The sequence below is a fragment of the Notolepis coatsorum genome (genome assembly GCF_963971535.1).
Source record: "Notolepis coatsorum genome assembly, chromosome: 2".
Lineage (NCBI taxonomy): Eukaryota > Metazoa > Chordata > Actinopteri > Aulopiformes > Paralepididae > Notolepis > Notolepis coatsorum.
The window spans coordinates 73,825,390-73,844,799 of NC_140166.1; the positions used below are offsets into that span (position 1 = coordinate 73,825,390).

General features: G+C 41.8%; 1 protein-coding gene across 2 annotated transcripts in view; it reads right to left on the minus strand.

Moving 5' to 3' along the window:
- Positions 1-423: 423 nt before the first annotated feature.
- The window catches only part of ppm1g (protein phosphatase, Mg2+/Mn2+ dependent, 1G), a 57,012-nt gene continuing 38,025 nt past the window's right edge, over positions 424-19,410 (minus strand). For both annotated transcript variants that reach the window (XM_084307810.1, XM_084307809.1), the window contains 3 exons: positions 16,223-16,352; positions 8,354-8,453; positions 424-662 (listed from right to left, as the gene is read on the minus strand). In XM_084307810.1, coding sequence (XP_084163936.1) covers positions 453-662; positions 8,354-8,453; positions 16,223-16,352 — 440 coding nt within the window. In that variant the 3' untranslated portion in view covers positions 424-452. The remainder of the gene's footprint in view (positions 663-8,353; positions 8,454-16,222; positions 16,353-19,410) is intronic.

Consider the following 19,410-nt stretch of genomic DNA (forward strand, 5'->3'; position numbering starts at 1 on the left):
TTATCGGTTAACCAATGACATCATACTAGCAAGTCAGCTAACGTCACGGTGACAAAATTTGATCAACTCGTTCTCCACCAGCCTTGTTGCAACAACTTTCTGATTAGGTTTACATTTTTTGATGAGGAAAAATGGTCTATCGTCAGTCAGTCAGAATTAAGAGGTTTCAAACATGCAACATCCCTCTCAGACGTGTGCAGTCTTTTCGAGGATAAGACGTCAAAATGCACGCAATGCACTCCCTGGTTCTGACTACCTAATGATACCGTCTCTCACTGTGTCGTCCCTCTGGTCATATACTTAGGGAGGATGGTGTTAAACGAGCCAATGAGCACCCTTTGAGAGGCAAAGATTTAACTTGGAACGGAATGCATCCCTGAAGGGAAGGGGGGGGGGGGGGGGGGGGGGGGTGGTAGGGGGGGCCAGCTGTGGCAGTTTTCCTCTTTTAACTTTTAGTCACTTTTAGCTTTTTTGCTGTCTTTTCCGTTCTTCTCAGGCTTCGCCCCTCCCTCCCCCTCCTGCTGCTGCTTCCTCTTCTTGGTGTCGTCCGATAGGCTGGGAGCAGAAGAGAGGTGAGGCCGGAAGGTGATGATCATGCAGGTCATGTTGTCGCATCCTGTGCCATCTCCGGTGGTGTCGGGGGCCAGACAGTGGTCCAACAGCTGCCGGAGAGAAGGAGAGACAGGGTCAGACAAATTCTGCTAAGCTAGGCTAACGTGCAGCCAGATAGCTTTCTACTGAACGCACAGAGGAAACTGGTATCTATCTTCTTGTCTCTCTCTGGAGAAGACGGTAAGTTAATTTCCCCAAATGTTGGCGCGTTCCTTTTAACACTTTCCGTGCCAAAAATGTAAAAAGACGTGTTTGGCGGACAACGGTTGAGTGCCAAAAACGTAAAAAGTATTTTTTGGATCGTTTGATCTTTTTACTTTGATCCCCGCTCTACAGACTTGCCCAGAGCGATCTGCATAATTTTCCGACCATCCCCACACATTAGAACTGCAATGCTGATCGACTATCACCAGGAGGCGGTATCGTCCGTGTGAACTGCGATGGCTTGGGTTGAATCACACTCTAACTTTCATTTCTGCTTGGCCAGTGGCCACTCCTCCTGCTGGGACATAGATTCACATTGATCGCCTAGAAATTCCGTCGCCTAAGCGTATTTGACCATTGAAACGTGTATAGACATATACACTGGTAATCGCGATGGCGATGCGATCTATGAAAAAATACTATTATCTTGGAAATACGCGATGTTTAGCGTGTAATAAACTACAAACTACAGCGTGTGGAAACAAACTATTATTCCCATGCTGGACTACAAGTAATGTTTGTCAAAATGAGCCACACCATGTCTCTACAGCTATAATACAGAACACACACACAGCTTCGCAAACATAGTGCAACAACCACGGAAACTACTAGAAGGCTGGCATTCTAGGGATAATGATAACCGAATTGCGTGGCACTCAAAGTGTTAAGGAGAATACCAGCTACACCAAGAATCCACATATGTTCGAGCGGGTTGAGAGGGGTGGTGTGAACCTTCAATAGGAAGATATTAGTGCCTAATAACCATGTAAACACTAAGGATGCACCGATCCGATATTGGTATCAGCCGCCGATATCAGTAAAATAGCTGGATCGGGTATCGGTAAAATATATATATATATCGGATTTAAAAAAATAAATAAATAAATAAAATAAAATAAGAAATAACCATTCAGTACATTTATATCTATGTGTTAATTTGTTACATTTAGTTTCACTAAGTTAGGAAAGTAATGTTTTAAGTCAAGCCTGATGTTGCCTTGCGCAAAAGAATGATCCCAGTCTCTTCCACACAGTGACAGTGAGGCATACAGTTTATTAATTGAATGAAGTTTATTTTCTGTCTTTGTTTACAACAAATCAAAAACACACTTGTGATCCTTTACAATTCTTAAAAATAAAATATATTTTAATATAAATAAAAAAAATTGGACAATGGGTATCGGATCGGTATCGGCCGATACCCAAACCCAGGTATCGGTATCGGGACTGAAAAAGTCGAATCGGTGCATCCTAGTATTATCCCTTACCTTCCCTCATCCCCCCTTTTCCCCCTATTTCCCGAGCCCTATTTTTGTCCTGATTGTGAAGCGACCTTGGGTTCTATGAAAGGCGCTATATACATTTTATCTATTATTATTATTATTAGTAAACACTCAAGTCATTTTTCTCTGGTTGGAATAAATATATTCTTTCTGTGCATATTTGCCCCACGTGGGGGGAACATCTAAGCTTTTGATGTGGTTAACCTCTTAGCAGGCACCCAGAAAGTGGCCATTTTTAAACTTGACTGCATACTTTATTTGAAAAGCGTATCTTTATACTTATAGCACATGCATAAGCCTGGTCTCTTTTGAAAGATAACATTCTTAAGTTTCTTACACAATAAAGAAAATTCACTTTTAGTGCTAATGAAATAGAGTAACATAGGGCTGAACTTGAGTTGTACTTGTAATTGTGTACTTGTGTTTTTCTGTAGTAGTTGCAATATCCCAAAAAATGTTATACAAAAAAATTGGTATAAGCTGGAAAACACCATTACACCGAACACCATATCTTGAAGTCTTATGCAGTACAGGTCCAAATTTCATATAAATCCAGAAATGGGTGATTTAGAGCGATTTTGGTAAACCGTGTACAAAACTGTGCACTCGCAAAGTGCCAGGTCATGCCGGTAGGCAAATCGTCCTAAAGAGGGCCCCGGCCGCGTGTTGCTTAATGACAGCGGAAGAGTGCAAGGGCGCTTCCGCATTCTTCGCCGCGCATGCGCATGAGGTCCTTGCTTAGTTCAGACGCCCCATTCAACACGGTGAATCCCAAACTCAAAACTCCGTTAAGCTCCAGAGAGAGAGGCTGAAAACCGCCAGTTCTTGCCCGACGGATGGGAGCCGAATCGGGATCCGAGTTTTCTGATGAATAGCCCCAAAACATGGAGGTCGCGATTCACGAACTGCGACGGCTTCGCTGACCAGAGCTCTCTCAGATTCAAAATTGCAGCCTGGAACATACATGTTTCGGAACCAATGTGTAACTAGACAGTTACAATATAACATTTATATTAATTAACCCAGTTAATGCCTTAAGAGAAAGAGTCTGGTGGTCAATTACTACGGAAATGTTGTGTCTTACTAATAATAACTAATTCCGCGGTCAATATAAGTCTCTGTGATACTTTCTGAATATGATTTGGGAATGGGCAGGGTTATATTAGAAGAAAGACAGTGTAAACAATATAATTAACTCTGAATATAATAATGACAAAAAATAAACAGGATACACAACACAACAAGGTGCACTACCCTACCCTGTTTATTTTTCCTCATTATTATATTCAGAGTTAATTATATTGTTTACACTGTCTTTCTTCTAATATAACCCTGCCCATTCCCAAATCATATTCAGAAAGTATCACAGAGACTTATATTGACCGCGGAATTAGTTATTATTAGTAAGACACAACATTTCCGTAGTAATTGACCACCATGAGGCTCCCCCAGGTGCTCTAAATACATGTTAAGATATTCAAAATCGTCACAGCAGTATAGTTTGTTTATACTTCAGAAGTGATGTACAGTGACGACTGAATCTGGTAGTTGGTTGTTAAAAACGCGAAATAACATAATAACGTTACGCTTTCTAGTTCAGTCAGCTAGTTTGTTTATACTTCAGAAGTGATGTACAGTGACGAGTGAATCTGCCACGCGCATTTCATAATCATTCAGAAGTGATGTACAGTGACTGCCTCGCACATTTCATAATCATTCAGAAGTGAATCTGCCTTGCGCATTTCATAATCATTCAGAAGTGAATCTGCCTCGCGCATTTCATAATCATTCAGAAGTGATGTACAGTGACTGCCTCGCGCATTTCATAATCATTCAGAAGTGAATCTGCCTCGCGCATTTCATAATCATTCAGAAGTGAATCTGCCTCGCGCATTTCATAATCATTCAGAAGTGATGTACAGTGACTGCCTCGCGCATTTCATAATCATTCAGAAGTGATGTACAGTGACTGCCTCGCGCATTTCATAATCATTCAGAAGTGAATCTGCCTCGCGCATTTCATAATCATTCAGAAGTGAATCTGCCTCACGCATTTCATAATCATTCAGAAGTGATGTACAGTGACTGCCTCGCGCATTTCATAATCATTCAGAAGTGAATCTGCCTCGCGCATTTCATAATCATTCAGAAGTGAATCTGCCTCGCGCATTTCATAATCATTCAGAAGTGATGTACAGTGACTGCCTCGCGCATTTCATAATCATTCAGAAGTGAATCTGCCTTGCGCATTTCATAATCATTCAGAAGTGAATCTGCCTCGCGCATTTCATAATCATTCAGAAGTGATGTACAGTGACTGCCTCGCGCATTTCATAATCATTCAGAAGTGAATCTGCCTCGCGCATTTCATAATCATTCAGAAGTGATGTACAGTGATATTAGAAGAAAGACAGTGTAAACAATATAATTAACTCTGAATATAATAATGACGAAAAATAAACAGGGTAGGGTAGTGCACCTTGTTGTGTTGTGTATCCTGTTTATTTTTCGTCATTATTATATTCAGAGTTAATTATATTGTTTACACTGTCTTTCTTCTAATATAACCCTGCCCATTCCCAAATCATATTCAGAAAGTATCACAGAGACTTATATTGACCGCGGAATTAGTTATTATTAGTAAGACACAACATTTCCGTAGTAATTGACCACCAGACTCTCTCTTAAAGGGGAACTCCACTTTTTTTGGAAATTAGCTTATTTAACATCTTCCCTGGAGTTAGACAAGAAGATGCATACCTTTTTTGTCTCTGTGCGTGCATTTTAGCTTTGGGAATAGACGCTCCGTTAGCATAGCTTAGCTTCATCACTGGAAGTGAGGCAGGACAGTAGCCTTACAGTGCCTTACAGTGTATTGCAAGGTCCGACATTGACCAAACTTGATATGCATGACCTTGGTGGGCTCTAGGTCAACTCCTGAAAAGGGGGTCAATGTCAGACCTTGCAATCAAAAGTTAGGGGGCGCACTGAAATTATGGCAAGGGTTATTAGCCCCCTAACTTTTGATTGCAAAGTCTGACATTGACCCCCTTTTCAGGAGTTGACCTAGAGCCCACCAAGGTCATGCATATCAAGTTTGGTCAATGTCAGACCTTGCAATACACTGTAAGGCACTGTAAGGCTACTGTCCTGCCTCACTTCCAGTGATGAAGCTAAGCTATGCTAACGGAGCGTCTATTCCCAAAGCTAAAATGCACGCACAGAGACAAAAAAGGTATGCATCTTCTTGTCTAACTCCAGGGAAGATGTTAAATAAGCTAATTTCCAAAAAAAGTGGAGTTCCCCTTTAAGGCATTAACTGGGTTAATTAATATAAATGTTATATTGTAACTGTCTAGTTACACATTGGTTCCGAAACATGTATGTTCCAGGCTGCAATTTTGAATCTGAGAGAGCTCTGGTCAGCGAAGCCGGCGCCGTTCGCGAATCGCGACCTCCATGTTTTGGGGCTATTCATCAGAAAACTCGGATCCCGATTCGGCTCCCATCCGTCGGGCAAGAACTGGCGGTTTTCAGCCTCTCTCTCTGGAGCTTAACGGAGTTTCGAGTTTGGGATTCACCGTGTTGAATGGGGCGTCTGAACTAAGCGAGGACCTCATGCGCATGCGCGGCGAAGAATGCGGAAGCGCCCTTGCACTCTTCCGCTGTCATTAAGCAACACGCGCCCCGGCCATTGCACGTTATGTGGTTAAGAGACATGAAGGGGTTTCTGGGTAAATTCCAAAAAAGAAAAGTGGCCGTTTTTGTAGTGAACTTCCAAACTTGTCCAAATGAAGACGTAAAAGTAGTCAGTTTTGACCATTTAGTGTTTTCTCTCTTGATTTGAACATTAGTTCACGGACCGGTGTGGACGCTGGTCACTGGCTGGTGTGGCGTTACATTACAGCCAGCGATGAGAGGTTGTGAGGCTTCAAAGAACGAGTTTATTTTTGTTATATATCAATGACCTCCCTAACGTCTCAGACAGGCTGTCAATTTTTTTTGCAGATGACACAACCCTAACCCATAAAGATCCTGATACTGTGGAAGTGAATCAATGAGACAAGCAGACAAGAGTATCGAGTCTCTGATCTTTACTTCCAAACAAATCCAACAGAACCACAATACAGCCACACCCTTAAGTCAACTCCTCCTTACCACCCAATCAGAGTCCATTCTGAGGTGAGACACCTCCATCTAGTGTCCACCATAATACCATCATTAGGGTCTTAAATGAAGAACTTAAACTATCAATTTGGTTTAAATGCAACAAATAATCACTAAACAAACTAAAGCAGTTAAAAATCACAGATTTGAGACCCAAAACTATTTAAAGTAGTGATCAATGAAATCCCCATAGCTAGGGTGTGTTCTACACCCTATCATAGAAACCTCATATCACAACAATAAGAGTATTGGTATTCTTGGAAACACAGGTCACTTGTTGAGCACTGAGGTTGCCACTATGCTATATTACTCTATGGTTTACCCATATATGAATTACTGTAATTTTTTATTTTGTGGTAGTACTCATCAGACCAAACTTGAGCCCATATATAGTCTGCAGAAACTAGCTCTAAAAATAATCAGCTGTGTACAACAAAGTCATTCTTCTCAGCCTCTATTTCATAAGTTAGGTATCCTCAGTGTTTATCAAGTGAATCATCTTCAGACTGGTTTATTTGTGTATAGTTCTTTAAACAGAGCCCTTCCCCCTTTCTTTCATGACATGTTTGCCCACAATCACCAAATTCATAATTACCTCACACGTAGCTCTTGTTTGCTTTGGGGGGGGATGGGGGGTATTATCAGTGCAATTTTGCTTCTTGGTGAATGCCATTGCCACAATGCAAGTTTATTTTCTTAATTTTTTTTTGGCAATTCTCCTTCACATCCCTTTGTAGATTGTATTGTAAACTATTATATGTAGGGGTGTAACGGTACACAAAAACCACGGTTCGGTACGTACCTCAGTTTTGAAGTCACGGTTCGGTACGGGTTTTCGGTACAAGTTTGGCTTTCCATGTTCCACTCAGGGTTGTAGTGTGCAGTAACTAAATGTACTTGTAGAGCTGTCAACGAATATTCTATATTTCGTTAGTGGTTAACATACCGTTGTATTCGTTCGGTACACAGCCGTTCAGTACGGTACGGTACACACTGAAACGGTTTGGTACGGATGCGTGTACCTTTACACCCCTAATTATATGCAATTGTTTTTATATGTGTAAACAAAACAAAACAAACAAATGCTGAAAATTATGCAGAGAACCATCAAAATGAACTGCGCTAGTAATTGAGTTTCTGTGCTTCTGTCTTAATAAGGAGCAGATTGCAGAATAGGTGGTGAGTGCAAGAGGGGCTAAGTGAAGGCAGGGTCTTCCTGGGCATCATATCAAACAAGTCATATTCTGAGGACGTGCTTTGGGACATGTAAACGGTTAAGCTCGAGTTGGGGAAATGTTGTCCATGTAACCGCAACTGGTGTGAAATCACTGGATAAGTCAAATAACTTGTTTTGTGCTGAATCAAGTCATAAAAACTACCATTTAGTGTTAGAATGTTTTTGAAATAAGAAGGAAAGAAAGAAAGAAAGCAGCCACATTAGGCGGTCAGGTGGCGTAGCGGAGATTGCGTTCGTCACCAACGCCGGAGACGCTGGATTCGCCTGTTCGAATCCAGCTCACAGCTCCGGCGTTGTCACCAGCTTGGCTGGCCGTTCACACTAATACAATTGGCAGTATTAGAGGGTGGGAAAAGCTGGCGGGGTGGGTCCGGGTCGTTGTAAACAGTGACTCCTACAGTTCGGTCGGGGCGCCTGCTCAGCGCGGATAGGATCTAAGGGGGGTAGTGTGATCCTTCCACACGTTACACCCTCTCAGTGAGAGTCCGCGCTGCCAGGTGAAAAGAAGCGGTTGATTGGCTAGACGTGTGTCGGAGGAAGCACGTAATAGCCTACACTTTCCCAGACCGACTGTGGGGGGTAAGTGCGCAGCGACCAGGAAGGGGATTGGGAATTGGCATAACGACTAACATTGGGATGGGAGAAAATCGGAGGAAAAAGGAGGGGGAAAAAGATAAATAATAAAAAAAAAAATCAGGCAAAACCTGTACATCCATCATTGGGTTGAATGGAACCTGTGCTTTCTGTAGCTCATGTGACTCATTACAGGAAGTGAGAACGACATGGTTAGTCTCCCCTTTTGAAAAAGGTAAAAGTAGGATACAAATACGCAAGATAAGAGCAGTCTCACCTCTTCGCTTATGGAGGAGAGTGGTCTGGCTTTGCCCGTGTGGTCTGGCTTGATCCTCTTGCTGATGTAGTCCACAACCTCCTGACTGCTCAGGACATTCCTAAAGACAGACAAGACAGAGTTCATCTACAGCAGGGGCATTCAAGTAAAATGTAAATAGGTCCAGTTAGAGAAAATGTCTTGAAGCAAATGTCCGGAAGATCATAATGTCTAACAATTTAGTGGGATATATATTTTAAGTAGCCTTGTGCATGTGATCAATACCTGATAATTGATCTAAAATGTTCAAATAAAGTGCTTAACTTCAGAAAGATAAAATAAAGGGAGTAAACTATTATTACCTACATATAACCCATAACTCTGTATGATGGCATGTACAAATGCTGTATATACCACATATATATATCTATCTATCTATCCACACCAGTCTGTACATACCTGCACATGTAGATACTATATCTATAAAAAAAATGTATCCACTTTTTCTCCCATTTTCTATTTTTTCTCCCATCCCAATTTCGTATCATCCAATTCAACCCTCCCCTGTCACAAACGCTGTTTCTTGCCTCCCACAAGCCGGCTGCAATGTGGACTAAGTCATACATAGCACGAGTCCCCTCCGATACTTGAGGTAACAGCAGTCGCATCTTTTCACCTGCACAGCGCGATCTCTCAGTGGCGAGGAGTAACGCGTGGGAGGCTCATGCTGCCCCCGACACTTCCTGATTCTACTGCGCAGGCGCACCAACCGACCTGTAGGAGTCGCTGTCCACAACGCCCGATCCCCACCCCCTAATACGGCCAATGTGTATTAGTACGAACGACCAGCTAAACTGAAAGCAATGTGGAGAGCGGGGCTCGAACAGGAGGTTCGAGACTAGGCTCCAGCATTCGTTGCGAGCGCCTTGCCCACTGCGCCACGTAGCCACCCTCCCGTAGGCTACTACTCTTACTAGTTATGCTGCTGGCCAGTATGACTACTAACCATACTGTCCTTACACCTGTATCACTGTACATATTATACTACAACTCTGTACTAGCACTGCACTAAGTAGTATTCATTTGTATATTTTGTACCCAGTTTAATCACCTGTTGTACATTGCTGTTGCACTTTACTGTTACATTTGCACTCTGGTTGGATGTCAAAGTCCTTTTCATTGTATTGTACTTGTGCTGTATATTGACAATAAATTGGAATCTAATTTAATCTAAAAAGCTTGAATTTCCCCTTTTCTGTTTCACATCTCGACTCCACAGTCTCAACCAATGTTACAGATAATAAATCTCAACACATGTTATCAGCTCTGAGGGAGCACTCATGAGCATGTTGTTCAGCAGTGAATGTGAGGCTCAGGATCCTGGTGGACGGGTCATATTAGGCTCCGGGACCACTTAATTTCTGTGATCTCACTTCAAATTTGAGTGGGTGTGTTTGTTCAAAACCTTTATGTTTCGTCTCATAATGGCATTTCACATTGGCACTTTTATCAAGTGTTTATTATTGAAGCATTACATCACGCGACGGAGTGTGTTATAGGAATTAGATCATGCCTATGGGTGGTTGTTAGGCCCGAGGCGCAGTTGAGGGCCGTTAGACCCCCATAGGCATGATCTAATTCCTATAACACACGAATTCAAGTGGTGTAATACTTTTATACAATGGCCGAATTCACCCAAACGTATTGCTATAGAATAAACAGTAATTGAAGCATAAGAGATTTATTCACAAAACCATCAGCAGAAAAAGTAGGTAAAAAAAAAAAAAGGTTGCCTCCATGTCTAGAAGCAGAGGGAGGTTGCTTCAAAGTATGCCATCTAACAACAAACTTCATATAAATCCCACAATGTATTATTGTTTTGACAATGGGTCATGACAAACCAATTACATAATCCAACATTGTGTAAACAACTAACATATTCCAGTTGACTTATCTTTTTTTAATTATTCTTTACGAATATATCCATACTTCCATTGTGTCCGGGACATCCAGTGAAATCGCTTAGTGCGACAGTGTCCTTTTGCAGCAGAGGGAGGTTGCTACAAAGCATGCCATCTAACAACAAACTTCATATAAAATGACTGCTATGCTATAGAGCCACACTCCGTTATGCACAAGTTTACAGACATACATGACATACAGATAGACAATGTTCCCTCTAATTATTTTTCGGTCTGAGCAAACACTCAAACCTCCTGAGCAGACATCAGCAACTACTGAGCAACATACGTCACCTGCCGATTAACCGGTTAGTTGATAAGCGGTGGTTTGTAAAAAATCTGAGAATTTTAATTTCCCTTAATGTCTAACATAAAAATATATACATTTTGCTGATACACAGAAAAATAATACAAAAAGGCATATTATATTCCTTAATCAAATATTTATTTGACCATTGATTGACGATACAGAGCATAGTCCTTACTTTGGTGGCGGCGGTGTGAGTCGTGTCACTAACTTTTGTCTTTTTAGGAGGCTGACTAGTCATTATTTTATTAAGTGAATTATAATGCGACTTCAAGGGTGACCATATTGTGATTTTTTTAAAGGACTTTTTTATCCCAATAAAGGACTCTTTTTTATCCCAATTTCTCACATTACATTCACCCTGAATGTTAATGTTATCCAGGTGAAAAGTTAACTTCATTCAAGCGAGGCATTGCAATCCTTGACATAAATCATTTAATGTATAATTAAATCAAAGGAAATGCGTTTGGGTCTGAGAGTGTGGCTGGTCTGCCGTTCTGCAGCTGGATACTATTGGTTTGTTTTGGCAAAATTCTTCTGCTCTGTGTGACAATAAATAAATGAATGATGATATGCAATTTAAAACCAAAACTATGGCCTCAGTATGAGTTTAAGACGTGAACATGGACATGTTTGTTGAATAAAAAAAAAAGTTAAAAAAAAAGTTAAAAAAAAAGATTTTTTTTTTTGCGACCGGGTTCAGATGTGCGTGGGATAAGGCTGAGCCCGAACCCTGTTTTTAGGGTTCGAACGTTCGCCAGGGTTTATCGAACGAACGTTCGAACGTTCGTTTTTTGTAAATTTTTTAATAATTTTTTTTTTTATTATTTTTTAATATAATTTTTTTTTTTTATTATTATTATAGATCCTACGGAGGGCGGCATTGCATAATCTATTGGTGAAAAAACATGTTGTTTACAGTGGTGGCTGTTCATGTAAACATGTAATTAAACAAAGCACTCAGAAGAAAATAAACAAGCTACTGAGTACTGCATAAAGTTCCTACTTATGATAAACAATAGCCCTTGCACACCGCAGTCACGTAAGGGGCTAGATAAACAAATGCATTCGTTTTGAGGGGATTCACGTTATATAGTTAGTGTTACACGTTCAATAACAGGTATTCACTCTTGGTCGACGGGAAGGAGAAACGCGCGCCTCTGAACGGGGGACGGCAGAGAGACAGAGAGACACCGGCGTGGGGGTCCCGCCGGGCTCCCAACACGCCTGCCGCCTCGGCCAGAGTTGTTTCCAACGCAACCACCTCCCGCCATGAAGCTCGCGCTCCGTGGCCGAAAAAGGCTGGTATTCAATACTATTCATTAATGATCCTTCCGCAGGTTGACCTATGGAAAGTTGTTATGACTTTTACTTCCTCGGCGGGGAGCTAACGCTACGTTAATGCTTCTCTCAAGCAGATCAATGGCGGCATTGCCGGAAGTAAAAAAAATAATAAACGCTTGCCGATTGGTGGTAACAGCAGAGGCGGGTGCAAGCGGTGTGACGTAATTGGCAGAATCGCCTGTCATTCAATCAAAATTGTTCTATTGCATTGGTTGAGACTAGAGCTCTGGTTGAGTATCCAGCAACAGCCCGGCAGAGACCATACTGGTTGAGCCGAGCGATCTCACTCGGGGGACGCGCCGCTTCACATCGCCTCACCGTCGTTGCGCCTGCTTTATTTTTTTTCACCGAACGTTCGAACCCATTAATTAAAGTCCGAATGTCAGCTTAACGAACGAACGTTCTGGCTCAGCCTTAGCGTGGGAGCGTTTTGCCATGTGCGCGCGCGCGCGGGCACGGGCGCACCTTAGGGGAAACATTGCAGATAGACAGTACTGCTACATCTATACATTTATGACATACCAGATTTACAAATACAGTACTGTTTTTGTAGGGTGATTATGGTTTATTTACAGAGGTTCTGTGGTCACGTGGAGTGTGTTATACGAAATACCCCCACCCCTCCACCCCACCTACCAATCTCCTACCTACCAACTTGAAACTCCTCCAATGTACAGTTTCTTCGTCAAATGTATATACTCTTTTTTTTTTTTACTCTTCTTGTATCACAAACAGTACTGTATTTGTAAATCTGGTATGTCATAAATGTATAGATGTAGCAGTACTGTCCATCTGTATGTCATGTATGTCATATATATGTTATGATGAATTGAAAATGGGGGACCCTGATGTAAACAAGACGAAAGTCTTTCTCTGGTCTGCATCCTTTTAACAATTGTGTGTATTGAGCTGTACTGTACCCATTCTGCAATCTGTTAATACAATTTTCAATCAATCAATCAATCAAATAACAACCGGTAACTTCACTGTGCTTCTTAAACAATGATTGGTGTAAATCGTGTCAGTGTCCGCGGATTTACATATTCGGGGTAACATCATACATGTACATAGATCAAAATGTACAATGATAAGTTTGTTTTCATCAATGTCAGTAGGGATGCCCCGATCGGTATCGGCCAGCGATCGGTATCGGCCGATATTCAGTATAAATATGAGATTGGTGAATTCCGATAATGCTTTATTTTCACCGAGCGTGAAAACCGATCGAAAAACATGATCCAATTCTCAGCGGAGTTCTAACTCGCTGACTTCTCTCTCAGGCATACAGCTGCTGCTGCAGCGCACTGCCCCTCCCAGACCAGTCATGTCAACAAGCTCTGGCAATAGTCTAGTGCAGGGATCGCCAATTAGGTTTTGCGGCGGGCCAGATTTTCCCCAAGCCGTTGCTTCGCGGGCCAGGATCAAAAACAATGGCTAATTTAATATACTGATATTGAAAAAAGACAAACGTTTTTCTCTGGTCTGCATCCCCCCAACAACCGTGTGCACTGCGCCGCACTGCACTGCACCCACTCTGCAATCCGCCAAACAAAGTTCTCACTCATCCATTCATTCATGAACAGCTCTCAGCTGTTGCAGATCACCGCGGCGCCGGCGGGTGATGAACAGATCAGAATGCATGAAAACACGACTCACCATATTGTACCTCCTTGTTTGTTGTTAAGTCCTCCAAAATCCCTGCTAATGTTTGAAACATGTCATATCCACTCGCCGCCCTCCAATTCCAGATTGGCGTTGAATGCAGCTACTTTATCTGCCAACTTGCCTCGTTGTTAATGTTGTTGTTGTTGTTGTCGCCACATATTATGCAGAGAGGACGTCGGCTCGGCACGCAAGAATCACCGACCTGTTGCGATAAACCCGTATTTTAAGTATGGCTCCTGTTTATTAAAAGAAGCGTTATATTTCCCCGTTGCTATCCAAAGATGTTTGTTTTGTTTTCTTCAACTCGCTCGCGAGTCGCATCTCGAACGCGGAAGTGAAAGTGCGTTAGGGAAAGAGACACAGGGCCCGGTGGGACTATTCCATTGGTTCTCCCAGTCCACCTGACCATTTCTAGCATTTCAATTGGCTATAGTGACAGACATGCTTTTGATGACTGCCGGTAGATAGATACAGCTTCACAATAAAAGACACCCTGGCGTCCCGAGTGAATATTTCCCGTGCGTCAAATAAATATCATATTCTCAAAATAATCTGACGGGCCAGAAATTATTGTTGGCGGGCCAATGTTGGCCCACGGGCCGCCTATTGCCGATCCCTGGTCTAGTGCATGAGACCTTCGTGAGCTAACGTTAGCTACCTAGCTAACGTTACTAAAATGACCCAGTCAACTACCGGTATTCACTTATAGTTTAATACATGAGGCATTGTCTAACGTTATCTAGCTGGCTAGCTACTGATAGCTCCTGATATCAACAAATGCTCCGGCAATAGTCGAGTGCATGAGACCTCTGTTAGCTAGGTATCTAACGTTAGCTCACTGTTTAAACGAAATGACCCAGTAAACTAAATAGTTCACTTTAGTTTAATACATGAGGCGTTGTCTAACATTATCTAGCCGGCTAGCAGTAGCTACAGATAGCTCCTGATATCAATGTCTTATAACATAATTGACATTATTCGTTTTTGCAGCTGTTGGCCATTAGCTTTTGCACTTGACAAGATATCCACCAGAAAAAAGCATTCAAATAAAATAACTAAAATCAAACAAATAGTGCTTCCTGAGCAGCACTCACCGCCATCAACTTAAACACAACCAACAGTCAACTGGTTTTCACCGCTATGCCATAAGGGCTCAGTGCATGCTCGTCAGCAGATGGCACTTTAACTTCCTCTTTAAGGTGGCCTTGGATTCTATTTCAGCTAAGTAGCTTGGCAATGAGTTCCATTCCATGATAGCTCTGTAAGTCACAGAAGATTTTAGTAGATTTGTTCTCGGTTTAGGTGCCATTAGATGGCCTGACGTAGCTTGTCTGGTCATATGGTCATGTTCTTCTCTTATGTAAACTATATGATCATAAAAATACTGTGGTTTTGACCAAAGCAGAGTATACACACAGACAGTGGAGCTTTGCAGATAGCGAGCATTTTGACTTGTTGCGTGGTGGCGATGTCTCGCAGATAATACAACTACAAGTATAATTATATAATATATATATTTTATAAAAAAATATATATATTTAAAAGATTTTTTTTTTATAAAACCAAAAACGATCGGTATCTGCAGTGTATCGGTCGATATGGCTCATAGACGATCGGTGGCAAAAAACGTGATCGGGGCATCCCTAAATGTCAGCATGTCTTTTTTCCTTCTCCGGCTTCTCCTGCTGTATACGTTTCCAGACTTAGATTATCCAATGAGACTGCCAGCCAGCTTTTGCGCGACGGACACAGACACAGAAAGCACTCAGCCTCATTGAAGGAAGTAGCCTTGTTTTTCAATGTGTATATAATGTAAAATATCGGTGGATGACAGCATCAACTCATAGCCATCTCAGAGGAAGAGGACAACAGAGAGAGTGTGTGTTAGCAGCAGACTAATAGCAGCAGATGAGGATTCGGGCTGTGCCGTTAACAACCACCCCTAGGCGTGATCTAATGAGTATAACACACTCCTGCGCGTGATTTAATGTTTAAGTATATCTCCCTTTGTTTTCTCTACCTGTATGGCCATCTTTTTCTTTCTACCGTATTTTCATTTGCAACTTGCCTCTAACTCTCATCTGTCTTCACTGTAGAATTGCAATGTTTACCGCCTGGAATGCACAGACTTGATTGGCTGAGTAGTATCACATGGAATGGCTCGACACGCATGCAATCAGTCCGAGCGTTTCCTCATCCTCTAAACCACTACCGTAAAGACTACAAAAGCTGCACCGGTTACAGAAGAAACGCCCCGTCAGGTTTTAAATCATAACCTTCTGTTTTGGCTGTAGGTCCGGGTCTGTATGGGATGGCTTCTGGGTTAGTGACCTATGATCTACAGCTAAAGGAGTCTTTTTCTAACCCATTCACTTCAGCTGTTGGGCAAAAGCCAGAGATGGAGCTGCGGCAGCTCAACCCACTGCATCACATGAACACACTGGGCAGAGCAGTGCACTGTCCCGTTTAACATATTGAAACAATAGAGTGCCGTTTATTTCTTCCCAAAACGTGTCTAAAACACCTCAACAGTCCAAAACAGATAGTGAAGCATTTGATTAAAGCGTCTACTGTTGGGACACATTACAAGCCGCCAGAGCTGCCGCTGCTCACCAGATGCCGTCGCAGGCGATCACCATGAAGTCGTGGTCCTCGTTGAGGGTGAGCACTTTGACGTCGGGCAGCGCAGAGATCATCTGCTCCTCTGGGGGCAGCACCTTGTTCCGCTTATAGAAGTGGTCACCTGAAAGAGAAACGGTGAGATTTTCACAAAACGTTAATTCTAGCACTCCTCCCGTCTCTAGTTTAACTTGCGTTGTCTTATATAAAACACAACACAGTATCAGCAATGTATTTATAAAAAAAATATATATATATATATTTTATTGTTTGAAGTATGTCGAAGATTTGCAGAATTTACTTAATTTATAGTAAAGAGGACCCAGAAATGACACACACGGGATGCATTGATAATCCTTTTTAGCTGCGACCTGCAGCTCTATAGATCGCTCTGTGGGTTGGATGTAGTGGTCTGCAAGGGCCTTGAAATGAAGCCTGTGCCCAGCCCGGGTCCATTAAAAAAAGAAAAAAAAAATAGATTTGGACCTGCAACAGGGCAGTTTTAAAACCAGAGACAATAGACAGACTTGTCTTTCTTGCAACTTAAAGTAATGGTTTTGCTTGTCCAAATGACAATACTGACCAAATTGAGATTAATTTCTCTCTTGTCCATTAATTTTGTTTGCTTTCTAATTTAAAATAGTTTGAAACCATCTGTACACAGTAGGCTATGTGTGCTAGCAGAGCTAGTCTCCAGTCACGAGTCACAGTGCACATGTGCGGTGGTTTGTCCACCAAAAAAGCGCCAAAAGATAGAAAAGAAACTAGCAGAGCCAGACCTATTCAACTCCCCTGGAGCCACAGCCAGCAGAGAAGCCGGTTTACTTTCGCTTTCAAACCAGCTGCAGCCTGAGAACTGAGTGTGAGGGGATGTAACACTAAAGATGGCGACAACGACAAAGAATTGCTGCAAAATAAACATACACATCTGTTGTTTAAAAAAAAAAGAAAAAAAAAAAAAGAAAATGTAATACTACTTATCGTGATATAATTTTTGGCCATATCGCCCAGCCCTACTTAAAAATATTTTATATTTGTTTTAAATATTCGAAACACGGTTTTATATGAACTTAATAAATAAACTAAAATGAAAATGTCCAATAGGTCTACCTAAATAACAGATAGGCACATATCGCGCTGAAAACTAACGAAGCATTATATTATATAGCCAAATATTTAAAAAATATTTTGTTTTAAATATTCTAAACACTTTATATATTAACCTAACACATTGTCTGCCACGCAGTTTGACCATCTTATACCTCTCTGCCAGTGCTGTAAGCCTATGGAGTCGCTCACCTTATTTGCAGGGCTATAACTTTTTAAATATTATAGCTATATCGACATTACTATGGCCCATTCAACATCGGGTATCTATCGTTCCGGATGTGGGAAAGTTATATTTTTCCATTCGTACATTGTCGTGTTAATACCGTCATGAATATAAGTATGTTTTTAGAGTGTAGAGCAGTAATTCCTAGAACGAGAGTTATAGGCCCCGACGCATATTATACATAATCGGCGGTTCGTTCCTATACACGCTATATTACAAAATTCAAATGCAAAGGGGGGGGGGGGGGGGGGGGGGAGTTTATGATTCCTTGATTGTCAGTAACGGCTTTCTTTAGTACGACATCATACGTTGATCAGATGGATTGCAATGAAATAAATGGACAATCGAGCTGGAAATAACGTTAAGATTCCTCTTACCTGTGGCCGATGAGTCTGGAGAAAAAATATTCCAATTATTTGATTTCCATCTGCTAGATCCATTTTCCGTTTGTACGACGCAATAAACGCAGAAAGCATATTGATTCTTGCGTCTCGAAAGCGATCCAATGCACTAGAGTGTTTGTCTGGATCCACATAGAGCATTTTCCCCGATGCACAGAATGCACCATCCGGTTGAGAGTGGAGTGCAACTCGCCCGAAATCCACCAGGCGGCGGTATTGAGCCGTTGCAATATCTGACAGAGACTACAGTCTCCCAGAGCCTTGCTGGATGAATTATGAATGACAGTAGCGAATAAAGGAAATAGCGATCATAAAAACGAGTAAACTCGTTATTGGCGTTATTAGATTGGTGGCCAATATATTGGCTCAGAAACGGTTAATAAATAAACAAAAACGTCCAATAGGTCTACCTAAATAACAGATAGGCGCATATCACGCTGAAAACTAACGAAGCATTATATAGCCTGTCTTAGAATGCCGTCTATTCCCAGTAGGGTTGGGCACCGAGAACCGGTTCTAATAGGAACCGGTTCCTAACTTCCGGTTTTGGAACCGGAAGTAACATGTTTGCATTTCAATTCTTAAAAAATAAAAATAAAAATAAGATAATTTTTTTTTGCTTTGTTAATTAATACCCTAGTTACAGTACAGCAACCAAATTAAACTGTATGAAGTCAACTGACTATGTGAAAGTATGAAAAAAAAAAGATAAAAAAAAAGATAAAAAAAAAAAAATCTCCTGTGAAATAAGCTGTGACCTGTTTTGACCTGCACCTCAAAGAATCGGAACCGAGAATCGTTTAGAACAGGAATCGAAATGGAGAATCGGAACCAGAATCGTTCAAATCCAAACGATGCCCAACCCTAATTCCCAGCGTGCGCGTTAGACTGACTCACTTTCGCCAACTGGCTAATTCCAACTTCAAACAACAAATGAACCACTCCGGTCCACTGTTCATTTGCGCCCGCGCTGTGGATGAAAATAATTGCATCATCCACCGTTGATGGCTTCAGCGCTGTTCTACTCTCCTCAAGCTCTCCCTGCGGTAATTACATCAAAATGCTTCCAAATGCAGCTTTCCCAGACGCATTGGGAACCGGCAAAAGCTCTCCCCTTGATATCTTGTATTTTAGCTTTTAGACACAAGGCTCTCACTCTCTGATGACAGCACATTACGTGCTGTGACGTGACAGCGCTTGCTGCGTATTTGTGTTAAAAAAAAAAAAAAAAAAAAAAAAAAAAGAGAGCAGGGAGCAGCCCGGCCGAGCCAGAATTATTTATTTAAAAACAAAGCCCTACCCAGCCCAAACCCGTCGGGTCGGGTAGGGCCACGTCGGGCTCGGGCAGGGATGCAGTGCACTAGTTGGATGGCTGGTCCACACAAGTGTCTCCACCCTCCATCAGCCATTTTTTGCCCAAGGAGGCTGGGATTTAGCAGAGGTCAAGT